We start from the raw sequence: 18,658 nt of genomic DNA on the forward strand, positions 1-18,658 counted from the left end.
ATGCCATGCAACCATCTCATCCTCTGTCATCCCCTTCTCCTCCTGCCCTCAATCTTTCCCAGCATCAGGGTCTTTTCAAATGACTCAGCTCTTCCAGTTTACATTTTCACCAACAGTGTAACAGGGTTTCCTTTTCTCTGAAGATGCATTTATTATTTGTAGACTTCACCAGCATTTATTATCTGTAGACTTTTTGATGATGGCCATTCTGATTGGTGTGAGGTGATGCCTCATTGTAGTTTTGATTCACATTTCTCTAATAATTGATGATGTTGAGCGTCTTTTCCTGTGCCTGTTGGCCATTTATGTGTGCTCTTGGAGACATGTCTATTTAGGTAATTTGCTCTTTTTTTTTTGACTTTTTATATTAGAGTATAGTTGATTAACAATGTTGTGAGGGTTTCAGGTGTACAACAGAGTAATTCAGTTATGCATATACATGTATCTATTCTTTTTCAATTTTCCCCCTTTGTCACATAATATTGAACAGAATTCCCTCTGCTATAAACTCCTTGTTGGTTATTCATTTTAAATGTAGCAGTGTATGCATGTCAGTCCCAAATGCCTTAAGTATCCCTTCTTCCCCCCACCCTTCCCCCGTGGTAACAATTTCTCTTAAGACTATTTCTGTTTTGTAAATAGTTAATTTGTATCCTTTCTTTTTAGAATCTGCATGTAAGTGATATCATATATTTGTCTTTGACATATTTCATGCAGTATGACAATCTCTAGATCTATATTGCTGGAAATGGCATTATGCCCTTCTTTTTAATGGCTGAGTAATATTACATTGTATAAATGTGCTATATCATCTTTATTCATTTCTCTGTCAATGGATATTTAGGTTGCTTCCATGTCTTAGCATTTGTAATTGTGGTCATTTTTTGACTGTCTTTTTTTTCCTGCCATTGAGTTGTATGAGCTGTCTATATAGTATGGAAGTTAATCCCTTGTGGGTCACGTCCTGTGCAAATATTCTCCTGTTACACAGCTTGTCTTTTCATCTTGTGTCCTTTCCTATGCAAAACCTTAAAAGTTTGATTTGTTTTTGTTCAGTCACCAAGTCATGTCTGACATTTTGCAACCCCATGAACTATACAGCAAGCCAGGCTTCCCTGTCCTTCACTATTGCCCTAAGTTTGCTCAAACTCATGTCCACTGAGTCAGTGAAGCCATCTGACCACCTCATCCTCTGTTGCCCTCTTCTCCTACTCTCAATCTTTCCCAGCATCAGGGTCTTTTCCAATAAGTCCACACTTTGTATCATGTGGCCAAAGTATTGGAGCTTCGACTTTAGCACCAGTCCTTCCAATGAATATTCAGGGTTGATTTCCTTTAGGATTGAGTGGTTTGACCTCCTCGCAGTCCAAAGGACTCCCAAGAGTCTTCTCTAGCAACACAATACAAAAGCATCAATTCTTCAGCACTCAGCATTCTTTATGGTCCAACTCTCACATCCATACATGACTACTGGAAAAACCATTCAGATTCAGTTCAGTCTCTCAGGACTCTTTGTGACCCCATGGACTGCAGCACACCAGGCCTGCCTTTCCATCACCAACTCCTGGAGCTTGCTCAAACTCATGTCCATCGAGTCTATGATGCGATCCAACCATCTCATCCTGTCGTCCCCTTCTCCTCCTGCCTTCAATCTTTGCCAGTATAGCTTTGACTATACAAACCTTTGTCAGCCAAGTAATGTCTCTGATTTGTAATAAGTTGTCTAGGTTGTTCATAGCTTTACTTCCAAGGAGCAAGTGTCTTTTAATTTCATGGCTGCAGTCAAAATCTGCAGTGATTTTGGAGCCCTCCAAAATTAAGTCTGTCACTGTTTTCATTGTTTCCTCATCTATATGCCATGAAGAGATGAGGCCAGATGCCATGATATTAAGTTTTTGAAGGCTGTTTTAAGCCAGCCTTTCCACTCTCCTCTTTCACCTTCATCAAGAGGCTCTTTAGTTCCTTTCTGCTTTCTGCCATTAAAGTGGTATCATCTGCACGTCTAAGGCTGTTGATATTTCCGCAGTAGTCTTCAGGCCAGCTTGTGCTTCATCCACCCCAATATTTCCCATGATGTACTCTGCATAGATAGCAGGGTGACAGTATACAGCCTTGACATACTCCTTTCCCAATTTGGAACCAGTCCATTGTTCCATGTCCAGTTCTAACTGTTGCTTCCTGACCTGTGTACAGATTTCTCAGGAGGCAGGCCAGGTGGTCTGGTATTCCCATCTCTTGAAGATTTTTCCACAGTTTGTTGTGATCCACACAGTCAAAGGCTTTAGTGTAGTCAATAAAGCAAAAGTAGATATTTTTCTGGAACTCTCTTGCTTTTTTGATGATCTAATGGATGTTGGAAATTTGATCTCTGGTTCCTCTGCCTTTTCTAAATCCAGCTTGAACATCTGGAAGTTCACAGTTCAGATACTGTTGAAGCCTGGCTTGGAGAATTTTGAGCATTATTTGTCAGCATGTGAGATGAGTACAATTGTGGGGTAGTTTGAGCATTCTTTGGCATTGCCTGTCTTTGGGAATGGAATGAAAACTGACCTTTTCCAGTCCTGTGGCCACTGTTGAGTTTTCCAGATTTGCTGGCATACTGAGTGCAGCACTTTCACAGCATCATCTTTTAGGACTTGAAATAGCTCAAATGGAATTCCATCTCCTCCACCAGCTTTGTTTGTAGTGATACTTCCTAAGGCCCACTTGACTTCACATTCCAGGATGTCTGGCTCTAGGTGAGTGATCACATCATCATGGTTATCGGAGTCATGATCTTTTTGTAGAGTTCTTCTCTGTATTCTTGCCACCTCTTCTGAATATCTTCTGCTTCTGTTAGGTCCATACCATTTCTGTCCTTTATCGAGCCCATCTTTGCATGAAATGTTCCCTTGGTATCTCTAATTTTCTTGATGAGATCTCTAGTCTTTCCCATTCTATTGTTTTCCTCTATTTCTTTGCATTGATCTCTTAAGAAGGCTTTCTTCTCTCTCCTTGTTATTCTTTGGAATCCTGCATTCACAGGTGTATATCTTTCCTTTTCTCCTTTATCTTCCACTTCTCTCTTCTCAGCTATTTGTAAGGCCTCCTCAAACAACCATTTTGCCTTCTTGCATTTCTTTTTCTTGGAGATGATTTTGATCACCGCCTTCTGTACAGTGTTAGAACCTCCTCCGATAGTTCTTCAAGCACTCTGTCATTCAGATCTAATCCCTTGAATCTATATGTCACTTTCACTGTAAGGGATTTGACTTAGTTCAAATCAAAATGTCTCAGTAAATTCTAAATAAGTAGTAGCTGTTGTCACTGTATAATTGTAAGGGATTTGTTTTACGTCATATGTGAATGGTCTAGTGATTTTCCCTACTTTCTTCAATTTAAGTCTGAATTTGGCAATAAGGGGTTCATGATCTGAGCCACAGTCAGCTCCCGGTCTTGTTTTTACTGAATGTGTAGAGCTTCTCCATCTTCAGCCGCAAAAAATATAATCAGTCTGATTTCGGTGTTGACCATCTGGTGATGTCCATGCGTAGAGTCGTCTCTTACGTTGTTGGAAGAGGGTGTTTGCTATGACTAGTGTGTTCTCTTGGCAAAACTGTTAGCCTTTGCCAGGCTTCATTCAGTACTCCAATACCAAATTTGCCTGTTACTCTAGGTACTCTTGACTTCCTACTTTTGCATTCCAGTTCTGTATGATGGAAAAGACATCTTTTTTTTTGGTGTTAGTTCTAGAAGGTCATGTAGGTAATCCTAGAAATGTTCAACTTCAGCTTCTTCAGCATTAGTTTTGGGGGCATAGATTTGGAATACTGTGATACTGAATGGTTTGCCTTGTAAATGAACTGAGATCATTGTTTTTCAGATTGCATCCAAGTACTGCATTTCAGACTCTTTGTTGACTATGAGGGCTACTCCATTTCTTCTAAGGGATTCTTGCCAACAATGGCAGAAATTACGTTCATCTGAATTAAATACACCCATTCCATCCATTTTAGTTCACTGATTCCTAAGATATCAAATTTACCTTGATTCATGTACCTAATATTCCAGGTTCCTATACAGTATTGTTCTTTACAGCAACAGACTCTCCTTTCACCACCAGACACATCCACAACTGGGCAATGTTTCTGCTTTAGCCCAGCCTCTTAATTCTTTATGGAGCTCTTTCTCCATTCTTCCCTAGTAGCATTCAGTTCAGTCGCTCAGTCGTGTCCGACTCTTTGTGACCCCATGAATCGCAGCACGCCAGGCCTCCCTGTCCATCACCATCTCCCGGAGTTCACTCAGATTCACATCCATCGAGTCAGTAATGCCATCCAGCCATCTCATCCTCGGTCATCCCCTTCTCCTCCTGCCCCCAATCCCTCCCAGCATCAGAGTCTTTTCCAATGAGTCAACTCTTTGCATGAGGTGGCCAAAGTACTGGAGTTTCAGCTTTAGCATCATTCCTTCCAAAGAAATCCCAGGGCTGATCTCCTTCAGAATGGACTGGTTGGATCTCCTTGCAGTCCAAGGGACTCTCAAGAGTCTTCTCCAACACCACAGTTCAAACGCATCAATTCTTCACCACTCAGCCTTCTTCACAGTCCAACTCTCACATCCATACATGACTACTGGAAAAACATAGCCTTGACTAGACGGACCTTAGTCGGCAAAGTAATGTCTCTGGTTTTCAACATGCTATCTAGGTTGGTCATAACTTTTCTTCCAAGGAGTAAGCATCTTTTAATTTGAACACCAATCAACCTGGGGGTCTCATGTCTGGTGTCATATCTTTTTACTTTTTCATTATTTTTATGGGGCCCTCAATGCAAGAATACCGAAGTGGTTTGCCACTCCTTTCTCCAGGGGACCACATTTTGTCTGGCCCTGCCCTTCAGCCACAGTAAATTTGATTTAGGTTCCTTTCATTTCTGCTCGTATTTCTATTGCCTCAGGAGACTGGCCTTAGGAAACATTGCTACAGTTTATGTCACAGAATGTTTTGTCTGATTTCTGAGCGTTTTATAGATCCAATCTTATCTTAGGTTTTTAATCGGTTTGGGGTTTATTTTTATATATGATATCAGAGGATGCTCTGAATTTTCTTTACATGTAGCTGTCCAGTTTACCCAGAACCACTTATGGAAGAGACTCTTTTCTATGTTTGTGTTCTTCCCTCCTTTGTTGTAGATTAATTCTGACCACAAACCACAAGCCGTGGGTTTATTTCTGGGCTTTCCAGTCTGCTCCATTGATCCATATGTCTGTTTTTGTTCAGTATTGTCCCGTTTTTCCTACTGTAGCTTTGTAGTACTGTCTGCAGTCTAGGGAAGTTGGGCATCTAGCTTTTTTTCTTTTTCCTCAGGATTACTTTGGCAATTCTAGGTCTTTTGTGATTCCATATAAATTTTAGGGTATTCTGATAAGGATCACTTTAAATCTATAGTTTGCTATGGGTAGTTTGGCCATTTTAACAATGTGAATTTCTCTGAATCATCTTCAGTTTACTTTATCAGCACTTTTTAGTTTTCAGCATGTAAGTCTCATCTCCTTGATCAGGTTCATTCCTAAGTATTTTTTTGATGCAATTTTAAAAGGGGTTCTTTAACTTTACCTTTCTGGTATTTATTATTAGTAGAAAGAAATGCAACTGATTTCTGTATATCCTGCGACTTGACTGGATTCATTGATGAGCTCTATTAGTTTTTGGTGGCACCTTATTTTCTCTATATAGGATCACTATCTGCATATAATGACATTATATTTATGGGGTCTGCATAGTCTTGCCTTCCAATCTGGATAACTTTTCTTTCTTTTTCCTCATCTGATCATTGTGGCTGATTTCTATTAATTTTACCATGTTATTTTTACATCTTAATTTTATCAAAGTTAGGGTATACTCACAAATCTATATCTTGTGGCACTGACTTTATGGCTAACTGAAATGATCTAAATAGTTATGCTTATTCAGTATGAAACATCTCAAAGCAGACACTGCTAAATCATGTTGGTTTATTTAATAAATACTTTTTTGTAGCTTTTACTGTAACAGGCACTGTTCTAAAAACTGTGTTTATTGAATCCTTATAACTACCCTATAAGGAACACACTATTACAGAGAACTTTAAGAAGCTCAGTCAAGGTCACAGTAGTCTATATGACAGAGCTGGGATCTGAACTCAGGCAGTCTAGCTACATGGTCCGGCTCTTGAATGCTGCGCTTGCTTTCAGTCAGTCAGTCAAAATACGTTTAGTGCCATAATCATTGCTCAGCACTATGAGGGAGTCAGGAAACAAAGGGCACAAGCCTTAACTTGGAAACCACTCTCTAGATGTTAGCTGTTGGCACACATTCTGCTCCCTCAACCTCAGACAACTATTACCCAAGTCACAGTTAAATACTCAACAGAGAGAGAGACCTCTTCTCACCCAACGAGGATGAAAGTTTGGAATAAAAATCTGCAACCTATATAACTTGGTTCTCTGTGACAGGGGCAGTGCATTCAGAGTATGTGCTGAGACGTCTTAGAATAGTATGAAGATCCCTCATGTTCTACAAATAATTTACTCAAGTTTCACTCCACATATATATATTTACAGGAAAGTATATACACCTTCATACACTCTATGTATAATGCACACATAACTAATGTTACAAATGATTTTTAAATACTACAAACTAAAAGTACAGCTTGAAATACATTTTATCATATACTTTAACACACAGGAAACTCACAATGCGTGCCTTTCTGCTCTTAGATTGTAAACTGTGCATCTCTGTATCTAAATGAAGAGTATTCTTAAAGCAAAAATCTTTAAAACCAAAAAATTGTTACCATTTGGAAAGTGATATGATATGATAGTTAGGAAGAAAGGCGCTAGTATCAGTCTAGTTGCCATTTCAAGCGCAGGTATTTACCACGTGACTTTGGGCAAGTTTCTAAGCTGCCCTGTGCTTTAATTCCCTCATCTGTTGAATGGGACAGTACATACCTCACAGAGTTGTAAAAAATAAAGGATGTAAAAAATATACTTAGAAGAGTAACTCAGGGAATAGGTGCTCAATAAATGTTAGATACTACAATCTCTACTGCAACTACTTATCCATAAAATCAGTCTTACCTTATTATCCTGTAACCAGAATAAGTTTGAAATTACATTAAATTCTAACATCAGCATGCAACTGAACACATTTGCATTTTTCAAGCCTTTATGTTCATTCAATAGCTGAATTATTTTTATTATTGCAAACTTAATAAATTTGTACTAATTAAATACTCCAATTTTCAAATTTGCTCTGTTTAATGTTTTGTTAGAAAAAAATGTGCATTTTTTAGAAATATATTGCATCATAATGAAATATGTGTTTATGTTCTACGTTGCCTTATTCTAAGGGGAAAATAATTACCTCTTCCAAATATGTTTCTTTTCACAGTTACCCCTCATTTAAAGCTTGCTTTTTGAACAAAATATGTTGACATCAAATATTAACCCCTTACATGGTAGAGTGTTTTATTTTGGTGGATGATTCTATTTATCAGTGAAGAACAGTTGTTTAATCTCTCCTGTGTTTCTAAGATTGATTCTTTTTTTTGACCATAGGCCTGATTAGAATGTACAAAGATATTTTAAATGAATGACCTGTGTTTGTCTTTCTTTTCTTGCAGTCATTCCCAACACAGCACTGCAACCCGCCAGCCTTCAGTGACTCTCCAACGGGCCATCTCCCTGGAAGGGTAAGATAAGAATAATACAGTGTCTTCTTTTAAACCAAACTATGCACCCTCATCACTGTGAGCATAAATTCCTTTCTTTCCTTCCCCCACCCTCCCTCCCCACTCTTTCTCCCATTTTTCCTTCCTGTTAGCAAATCTCTCTAATGCTTTTGTTATATGCCAATCACTGAGCAAAGTACTACAATAAGTCAAGTGAGAACTCTTGTTTTCCTTCAGAAGGATCATTACCTATTAAGAGTGACAGAAATATAGCTAGCTGCCTGTATATGGTATAAGCATCACGCAGGACATACATATGAGGGATTAAGGAAGGATCCAGAAGAGATATTTGACTGAGAACGGGTAACAAAGAGGGAAGGGGAAATAAGTCAGGACGGTTTCAGAGAAGACCCAACTCTCAAGCTAAGAACTGAAGCATCTGTGGATATTTGCCTAACAGACATTTAAAGGAAGAGGGCACTCACTGCAGGAGAAAACGCATATGAAAACCCATGAACACTGGTGAGGTGAGGCGGCCAGAGGCCACTGACGTGATCGAGGTCTGTGGCACAGCGTGTGCCAGGCGGAAGGTGGGAGTGGCAATGCTGGCTGGCCCGCTTTACATATAGAGGACTTAGTGCTTTGCATTTCTAAATTCCCACATCAGACAGAAGCTAAAGGGGCTAAGGAAAAGGGGCTAATATTTCCCTCCACTTGCTTTATAATCATGACTGGTTTAATTGAGAACCTTTAACTGGTTACTATATAAAAATGAAATCATTTTATTTTTCCAATATCTGTTACCATCTATGCTTTGTTCAATCTTATTTCCCAGCGACAAGTAGGCTTCCTTAATGGCATTTTTAGTTCAAACCTCTGCCTCTCTTTCCAACATAATTAAGACTTGGGGGGTCCACCAAAGTGCTCTGGAGTTGATAGAGGAGTCATCTGCTCTCTTTCATACCACCCTCTAGACTTTCCTTTCTCTTAGATTACTTCTCTGGTAGTTATGAGGTTCAAAAAATGGAAAAACAGTGTTTCTCATAAGTATAGCTCATTCACTTTGCTTTACAGTAGAAAGCAACAATGTAAAACTATACTGCAATTTAAATGACATATTATTAACAACTTTTTTTAATGTATAGCCTTCTGTCTCAAAAATAAAAATAAAATAACTGTGTCTTGACAGCTAATGGGTACTTCAGCTCTCAGAGCTTTCTGAGATACTACCCTCATTAGGCTCAAATAAAATTTTTCAAGTCCTTTTTAAAATATGAGAAATAGCATTTTCTTACTGTTCTGCTGTGGCTATCTCCTTTCTGTTAGTGATCACCGGTGATGTAGCATGGATGGGTGGAGAACCAAATATGCACCAATGCAAAGAAAACTGAGCAACCCCACCCCACCCCCGCCACCGCCACAAGACGTGGTCCCTTAGGACCTCAGTTACCTTCAGACTCCCTGGAAGCAGCGCACTGTAGTCTTCTGGCACATTCACCACTTTGCCCAAGCAGCGTCAGTCCCTCCTCAAAGCACCTAGTCACTCTTTCCCATCTGTCCTCAGCAGCTGCAAATGCGAGGCTTGCAGACACGAGCAGCACCCATCTTTTCTACCCTTCAGTTGGAACTTACCTTGGGTTAGTCCTTGCCGCCTTTCTCCTTGCCCAACTTTCTCTTCAGCAAAAAGTCCATAAGTGGACATCGACTTGGGAGGGAGATGTTGACCTTCCTTCCTGGAAAAACATAAATTTTAGAGACAGTTTTTTAATGGGGTGCCCTTTCTTGCCTCTAGCTAACAAAAAATCCACTGAAATCTCCCCAAACCCATAGGAACATGAGTGAAAGGAATGTGACTTCTAGAAGACCAACTGCCCTCCCTTCGAAAAGATACCTCCTTCTTCTCCTAATCCTCTGCCTCTATTTTGGATGGTAAAGAACATCAAACCATTCTACCTCCCCTATTAAAAAAGAAGAAAAAAACTGAGCTAGGAGGGGTCACAATAGGCGCACGTGGAATTCACCTCTGCACAAGTACATTAGGAATGGTACAGTTCTCACTGAGCATGTCCTGAACACTCGCAGGGAACCACAGACTCATAGGAGGATAAGAAGATGCCCATGTAACCAGGAAGGACAAAAGAAAACAAAGAGGAAAGGGGAAGGGACCTGCACCCCTGTGGGGGAGCTGAAGGAGCGGTTCCTGGGCCTGGGGAACCACCTTCCTGATGGGGAGATCAGCTGGGACAGAGGGGAGCGCAGCAACCAGGCAGGACAGAGTAAGACCTGCACGGACGGTCTGTGTCACAGCCCTGCGCCTCCCAGACTGAGATTCGTGTGTGCTGCTGGGGATGGAGGCTGGGTGCTGGAACCCGGGGTTTGGAGTGTGGGCACAGGGAGGGGACTGCGGTCAGCTGCAGAGAGACAGCCTGAAGGGATGAAGGGACGGGCATAAGGGGCTCCACAACTGCCCATGTTTGTGGAAGAAGTCTGGAACACCATTGCCACCCCCTTTCCCCACGTGCCCGCCCCAACCTCCTTGGCACTCGGAGGGGCTCTGGCCTGAGCAGGCTGGTGTGCCCCGCCTGTCACCCACTCCTGCAGGCCATGTGAGCCCCCCCAGTCCCGCCTCCGGTCCCAGCCCCAACCCCGTGTGTGCTCCAGGACAACCTCAAGAGCAGACCCTGGCGGAAGACCCATATGCAGGGTGGATCTGAAACCACAGCTGAGCCCCAGGGCCTGTTCAACTAAGGAGGGAGGGCCGAGCTCTCTCCTCATGGCTGTGGAGACCTAGGATCTATACCCATCCACCTCCCCAGCACCACCCCCACTGGCTTGGTAAACTCAGCCCCTGCTGAACACCTGAGCTCCCACCACTGAGAGGAGTCTAGCTGTGGCAACTGTGGGCTTTGTGGGCACACACATGTAGAGATTGGGCCAGGCCACAGTCTGAGCTGCCTCCATAGCTCCCAGGGCAGTCCTGCACAGTCACGGCAGTCCTGGGACCTGACTTCAGTGCATCTAAGCTGGTAGCTGGTGAATACAATGCCTGAGAGAAGCCAGTCGCCGCCATTCCTACGGTTAAGGCAGGGCTGGGAGCAGGTCCAGCAGTAGTGTATGAGCCCGCAGAGCAGGTGAAACGTGACACCCCAGAGCACACGCACGGGTGAACCACTCTAGAGGAGGAAAGCTCAGCAACTTCTCTCCCAGCGGTTGTGCTCCAATCCCACCTGCCTCACACCGCAAATCAGAAACTCAGCTCAGAAACAGATCTCGGGGTCCCTGCTCCAACCACCAGGGAGCAGACCCTGTGTCTGACAGGGCAGAGACAACCTCAGAGCAAGGGAAGGCCCCGCTCGGTATCCAGTGCAGCTCACCATCAGCCATACCTTCTATCAAGATAATAACACCCAGCATACATGGAGGAAAGAGGTGGCAGACATCCATATTAAAACAGCCCTACCAGCAAAAATGGCTCAGATAGTAAAGAATCTGCCTGCAATGCAGGAGACCCAGGTTTGAGCCCTGAGTCAGGAAGATCCCCTGGAGAAGGAAATGGCAACCCACTCCAGTATTCTTGCCTGGAGAATCCCATGGACAGAGGAGCCTGGCGGGCTATACAGTCCATGGGGTCTCAAGAGTCAGACACGACTGAGTGACTTAATACTTTGACTTCACCAGCAAAACATATTAAGCCCACACAAGCTACACAGGGATATTCCCACATAAAAATAGCACTCCAAGACAGCCTGAGGGTCAGGCATTGGGAGGAAGAACCCCCAGAGCATTTGGCTTTGACAGCAGGCGGGTCCTGAGTGTAGGCACACCATAGGGCTGAGAGAAGTAGAGACTCTTGGAGGGCATACACCAGGTTTCACATGTACCGGGACCCAGCACAAGCAATACCTCCTTAGGAATACAAATAAACTCAAAGTGGTTTAAAGACCTAAATGTAAGACCGGATACTGTAAAACTCCTAGAGGACAACGTAGGCAGAACACTGACACAAATCGCAGCAATATCTTTTTTGATTCATCCCCTAGAATAATGAAAATGAAAACAAAAATGAGTTAAAAGCTTTTGCACATCAAAGGGAAACCATCAACAAGACAAAAAGCCCACAGAATGGGAGAAAATATTTGCAAATGACGTGACCAACAAGGGATTAATCTCCAAAATATGTAAACAGCTCATGCATTTCAATATCAACAAACAACCCCATCAAAAAATGGAGAGAAAAGCTATTAATCAATAGACGTTTCTTCAAATAAAATGTACAGAGAGCCAAAACGCCCATGAAAAAAGTGCTCAACATCACTAATTATTAGAGAAATGCACATCAACACTACAATGAGGTATCACCTCACACCAGTCAGAATGGCCATCATCAAAAATCCACCAACAGTAAATGCTGGAAGGAGTATGGAGAAAAGGGAACTCTCCTACACTTTTTGTGGGAAGGTAATTTGATACAACCATTATGGAGAACAGTATGGAGGGTCCTTAAAAAACTAACTATAGAACTACCATATGATCCATGTATGCCCATGGCTGGGCATACATCCAGAGAAAACCATAATTTGAAAAGACACATGCACCTCAGTATACACTGCAGCACTATTTACAGTAGCCGACAGATGAATGGGTAAAGAAGATGCGGTCACATAGAGAGAACACACACACACACACACACACACGCACACGCACACGCACACACTGGAATATAACTCAGCCATAAAAAAGAGTGAAATAATGCCATTTGCCGCAAAATGGACAGGCCTAGAGATGCTCATAATATGTGAAGTAAGTCAGAGGAATACAAGTATCATATAATATCGCTTATATATGGAATCTAGTAAAGAAAGAATACAGATGAACTTATTCACAAAGCAGAAACTGACTCACAGATCTAGAAATCAAACTTATGTTTACCACAAGGGAAACATGGGAGGAAGTAATAAATTAGCAGATTGGGATTAACATGTACATACTGCTGCTGCTGCTGCTGCTGCTGCTGCGAAGTCGCTTCAGTCGTGTCCGACTGTGCGACCCCATAGACGGCAGCCCAGCAGGCTCCCCCGTCCCTGGGATTCTCCAGGCAAGAATACTGGAGTGGGTTGCCATTTCCTTCTCCAATGCATGAAAAGTGAAAGTGAAGTCGCTCAGTCATGTCTGACTCTTAGCGACCCCATGGACCACAGCCTACCAGGCTCCTCTGTCCATGGGATTTTCCAGGCAAGAGTACTGGAGTGGGGCGCCATTGCCCTCTCCAACATGTACATACTACTACATATTAAATAGATAACTAATAAGTACCTACTGTATAGCACAGGGAAGTCCACCCAATATTCTGTAATAACCTATATGGGAAGAGAATCTGAAAAAGAATATATACATAACTGTTTCACTTTACACCTAAAACTAACACAACATTGTAAATTAACTAGACGCCAATAAATTTTTTTTTTAAAGAAACAGAGATAGTAGTGGTTCGCTAAACAGAAACTTAGCTCTGAAAGAACCAAGTAACTTTTCTCAGTAATAAACTACTATGTTCATTGTGACATTTGCTCTAATTCTTCAAAAAAAAAGACAGAAGTTCTCAATAAATACTTCATAGCATTTGGTTCTATAATAATATACAAGATGGATCCTCACCAGACTCTCAGTGTTTAAATCCAGGCTAAGGAATTTACTAGCTACATGACAGCAAGTTACTTGGTTTCTTTGTGCCTCAGTTTCCTAATATGTAAAACAGAAATACTGATGATATTTCCTTATCGAGTTCTTTTAAGAATTAAAATTACATATATGTTTAATTTTTATATTAGTACTAGCATTATATGTGTATTTGCTATCATAGTTGTTGCTGTTATTGTTATACGGAATGTAAATCAATAAGGCATGAGAGTTTCTCATCTATATCATAAGGCTTTATTAAAAGTCAGTCACTGGTATCTTTGCTATATTCTGGAGAGGCATATTTCTATATACATAATAATCATTTGTGGAAGCAATTCAAACCACTCTTTGAGACTGCCTCATTGCTGAGTTAATATATATATTAAAAGTACCTTGATTACCAAGATTATATTTATATGCTTATTAAACAAGGAAAGAACAACCTAAGCTTTTTCTACTTATCAGCTTCTTCTCAGCTCCAAAAGAATAATTTAGGACCAGAATAAGAAATGCCCTTGCATTACTGGTATATATATCTCTCTTAAAAAGTTAAAGGAAAGGGACCACTTTAACACACGAGAGGAACTAGCCTTTGCAGTCTGTGAGTATTCTCCAGTTGGATATGAGAACATCCGTCAGTCAGAACCTGCAGTGCAAGTTTGTGCAGGCTTGTGATTGTATCCTCCATCCTACTCTCCTTCTAGAAAGTACCATACTTTAGAAAAACACTCCCACAAAACTCAGCTGGTTGTCACATCCTCCAGAGAACTATGACTGGTTTTGAATTCTACAAGTTAAATTGGATATGTGGAAAGGACCAAGGAAAGACATCCAGAGTTAACAAAGGGATGGGACAGCATTTTATCAAGCAAACACTGACAGGATTAGGATTCTTTGAAGAAGAAAGCTTCATCAGGTGCTTAATGAGATCATATTCAAAATGTGCAATTTATTGGGAGTAAAAGTAGTATAAATCCATTGTATTTCTTCAAGGGAAAAGAAACTAACATTCATTGAGTGCTTATTAGGTACCAGGCTATCTATCCATCCATCCTTCCAGCCATCTACCTATCTTATCTGATTTTATTTCCATAATAGTCTTATGAAACAGGCATCTTTTTTTCTAAAAAAAAAAAAAAAAAAAAAGATCCTCAGAGACATTAAGTAATTTTCCCAAAAACCCTTGCATGGAATATAGCAAGCCTAGATTTGAAATCTAATTTGGCTTCACTGTACAACTCCATTTCCTATAATGTAGCATGAAAAAGGCTTTATTGAGTTGGAAATCACTGGTCATGCCATTTATAAGCTACATTCAGACTAAGCTGGACATAGTAAAGAATTTCCTAGGATTAAAAAATGATAAAGAAGTAGAACTGACTCTAATCCTAGAAATCTAAGTAGAATGAATAGCCCATCACCTGGCATGGCACTGGAGGCCAAGTGCAGGCTAAGGTGTTATTTGTGGTAGAGGCGGAAGTGTTGGGGCTGAGCTTACCACCGGCCTCTACCTCACCCTCCTAGTTCCTTAAACAGACCTCCTTCAGCAGCACGCAGGGTGGCTATCGTCCAGACCTCCTTCAGCAGCGTGCAGGGTGGCTATCGTTCCACGGTTTAGTCCTCACACACAGAAGCCTTCCTTCAAGCTATGCTGAACAATGGGATTTCCTGTAGAGCTGTTTCCAAACCTTTTCTTTCTTTCTTCTTGTTCACAAAACCTTATTAGCAGCTGCCAAACAGCATTCTTTAGCATTTTGCACTGTTTTCCACTTGAGTGAAATGACCTCTGTGATAAATGCAATCGCTAAGCCAAAAAATGTGCAGGCCTTACCTTGATGTCAAAACAGAGTGACCCCCATTTCTCAAAATACAGGAAATGGTATCCTCAACTATGTCCCACTGTTTCAACTGGTATAAAGTAGTTTGTTTCTATCTAGTTAATAATGCATTATGGAAAATATTCTGTTCTCTGCAATCATAGAGAAAAACTGACTCGGGAATCAAAGAAGCAGTTTTTGACTCCTGACCTTTCTGCCATCTACTGTTAATCTTAAACAGGACACATCCCATCTATAAGCATGAACTTCCTATTCAGCCAAGGAGAGAAAAGCACAGGACTCACGACCTTTCTGTAATAAGTACTGGTTGGGGCTTCCCAGGTGGCTAAATGGTTAAGAACCCACCTGCAATGCAGAAGATGTAAGTTCATCCCCTGAGTCAAGAAGATCCCCTGGAGAAGCAAATGGCAACCCACTCCGGTATTCTTGCTGGAGAATTCCATGTAAAGAGGAGCCTGGCAGGCTACAGTCCATGGGGTCGCAAAGAGTCAGACACAACTGAGCGACTAAACAGCAGCGAACTACTAGTTGAATACATGCTTCATCCAAGTGTTCTGAGCAAACAAAACTCATTTTTAAAGCCTGGGTTAGTTTGAAGACCTATGTTGAACGCTTATTATTAAATACATATATATATGTACCTATGTATGTAAAACATTTCTTGATACAAAATACTTGAGACAGAATTAACCTTGCATTGCTGGAATATTTAGAAGGCGACACCTTAGTAACTCTCTCCAAAGCCCAGAACGCTAAAGCTTATGCTATATGTGCCCTGCTGACCATCAAATACATAGATAACGTGGCATAAAGTCATTGTCACTATACACCTAGTGGGAAAGGTATTTTACATTCTGTGTAGGTCATCGGGCCTTTAGCGGTTTTCCCATTAAGGTGTAAGACTGCTGAAAGTAGGTAATCAGCTGAAATTGGAAATGTCATTATTTGAAAACTCCCCTTCCTGATGCCTTCATGAAAAAAAACAACTACATAGGGTATTTATAAAAATGAATGTACTTTAAAAGGCCATATGTTCATGTATTTTTCACCTAAGTCGCTACTACTTGACATAAGATAAGTGGAAATATATCAGATTCCCCGTTAATTTGATCCATAGAGACCGCAGAACTGTCTCATTGAGCCTCTTCACAGAGTTACTGCGGTTTCTTAAATTGATATCTGAATCATCTATAGCTATGCCAGACATAACGAGGCAGAATAACATCCCCATTAACAGTATGAGCGCCTGGCTCCGGGTTCAAGTTGACAGACGCAGTCCACATCTTAATCTCCTCTGCCTCCTGAGACCCCATTAAAAAGAAGCTAATGGAATAACAAAAAAGGGCGAGAGGACAGTCCCATAACTATAAAGGAAATGAGAGGGGCCGTCAAAGGCCAGAAGATTTCAGCACACTTCTGCATGACAGAAAGCAGATGGAAGGGGAGAGAGGCGAGAGGCAGAGCGGGGCAGCCCTGCCTTAGATCAGCTCCAGAAGAAGGGCACGTGCTGTGGCTCCAGGGCCCCTCGCCCGTGGCAGTCTGTGTGACTGCCGTCTCCTGGCGATGTGTTTCCAGGGCTGCCTCCCACAGCTCGGCCCTCCATGGTGAAGCTGCCTTGTAGAGAGGAGCCCACAGTGCAGAGAGGAGGGGATCTGCCTACCAGAGCCCAGGAAACCCGGAGCCTGCAGAATAGTGACAGCAGATGGTACCGAGAGCAGAGCCCGAGAATAGGATGATGCGGCAAGATGCCCCCACGCAGCAGGCACGGCCCTGCATGCAGAGCAGCTGCCAGGCAAGCCCGCACCACCACTCAGGAAGTGAACTCTCTGCTCTAAAGAAAGAGGAGGACTCTCCTGAGGAACCACCCCCACACCAAAGCCCTGCTCTGCGTGCCAGTTGGGGCTTCCCAGGTGGCTCAGTGGTAAAGAACCCTTCAGCCAAAGCAGGAGCCGCGGGTTCCATCCCTGGGTCAGGAAGATCCTCTGGAGAAGGAATCAACAGCCTACTCCAGTGTTCTTGCCTGGAAAATCCCATACAGAGAGGAGACTGGCAGGCTATAGTCCCTGGGTTTGCAGAGTCTGACACAACTGAGTGACTGATGGTGTGTGTGTGTGCATGCATACCCACACACACACGTGCTAATTAGGGAGCAAGTTTCAGGTTTGCCCCTCCAGCCTGAAGTTTTTCAGTAAAAAAGCTTTGCCCTTATGTGCAACGCTCTCTGAAGCCTTTCTACCACTTTGTTCTTAAATGTGGACAGACAGCCACAGGTGACCAAAGATTTTAACAAACCTACCAAGGGACAGAAACAGGATTAAAACACACATAACAAAGACCATCCCAGAGATAACTCTGGAACAAAACAGAACTGAATGAAGTTGACTCTTGAACAATGTGAATTCAAACTGTGCAGGTCCATTTATATGTGGATATTTTTCAATAATAAATGCTCTAGTATTGTACTACCCACAGGTGGTTGGATTCAGAGATGTGGGGTAAATTCAGATATGGAGGGCTAACCATAAATTACACTCAGATTCACCTCCACCCTTTGTTCATGGGTCAGCTGCTCTAGGATAAGCATATGTTTAGCAATAGGGAGACACCACTAGAATTAAAACTGAAATGGTGAAAAGTGATTGCCTCTGGGAAGCCAGGTAGGTTTCTCAGGAGAAGTAACATAAATTGAGTTTTGAACAATGTATTTGGAACTAGACAGGGGTTAAAAAGAAAAGAAAATCATGTGCAAAAAAAAACCTGGAAGCTTGAATCTCAGAATCAGGAAGTATTTTCCTAGTACTGCAAAGATTTCCTAATCTTCAGCTATTCAGATACTTCCTTTTGTCCAGTAGAGGGCATATACTGTTTTATCTTACCTTAAAAAATCAGTTTAGCAACAACACAGAGGCAGAATTTTCTAGAAACTAGCATATTCATGTTAATAAAATAGCTGCCCTGAAAAGTGTTGACCACCCTCTATGAATCGAAGGAATCCATATGGAGTGGATGGTCTGTCTAACTGACCCCAACCAAAAAATTTCTCTCAAATCCAGATATCAGTAAGCCCAAGGAGAACCAGTAAGTGGCCTTGCCTATAAACAAGCGCATCTAAGGGAACCCATCATCCCGGGTTAGCTGGGCTGTGGTGCTATCGCTGTCGTTCTTGCTCAGTGGAACAGGCCTGTCTCCATAGGGATCACCACGCACCTCTGTTTGGCACAAGAGTGTCCCTCTCCACACTCTTCAGACCACAACAGGCTCTTGAGACCATGCGTTGGTGGGGCCAGGGAGCCTCTGTTTTTCCCACATTAGGCCTGAGCAGTTGGCCTTTCCGAGGAACACTCTGAACAGGACCTCAACTGGAATCATTTGCTCTTTTGTTCTCTAGCCAGCTCCTTTTGCCTTAATGGGAGACACTCTTTTACCACTAACATACTTCCATTT

The 18,658-nt window shown here is 42.0% G+C and overlaps 1 protein-coding gene across 20 annotated transcripts in view; it reads left to right on the forward strand.

The window, feature by feature from the left end:
• DLG2 (discs large MAGUK scaffold protein 2) overlaps positions 1 to 18,658 on the forward strand; it is a 2,364,981-nt gene that overhangs the window by 1,876,118 nt on the left and 470,205 nt on the right. For all 20 annotated transcript variants that reach the window (XM_018042817.1, XM_018042821.1, XM_018042823.1 and 17 more), the window contains one exon: positions 7,650 to 7,718. In XM_018042817.1, the coding sequence (XP_017898306.1) occupies positions 7,650 to 7,718 (69 nt within the window). The remainder of the gene's footprint in view (positions 1 to 7,649; positions 7,719 to 18,658) is intronic.

The sequence above is a fragment of the Capra hircus genome, chromosome 29, assembly GCF_001704415.2.
Source record: "Capra hircus breed San Clemente chromosome 29, ASM170441v1, whole genome shotgun sequence".
NCBI classification, from domain to species: Eukaryota; Metazoa; Chordata; class Mammalia; order Artiodactyla; family Bovidae; genus Capra; species Capra hircus.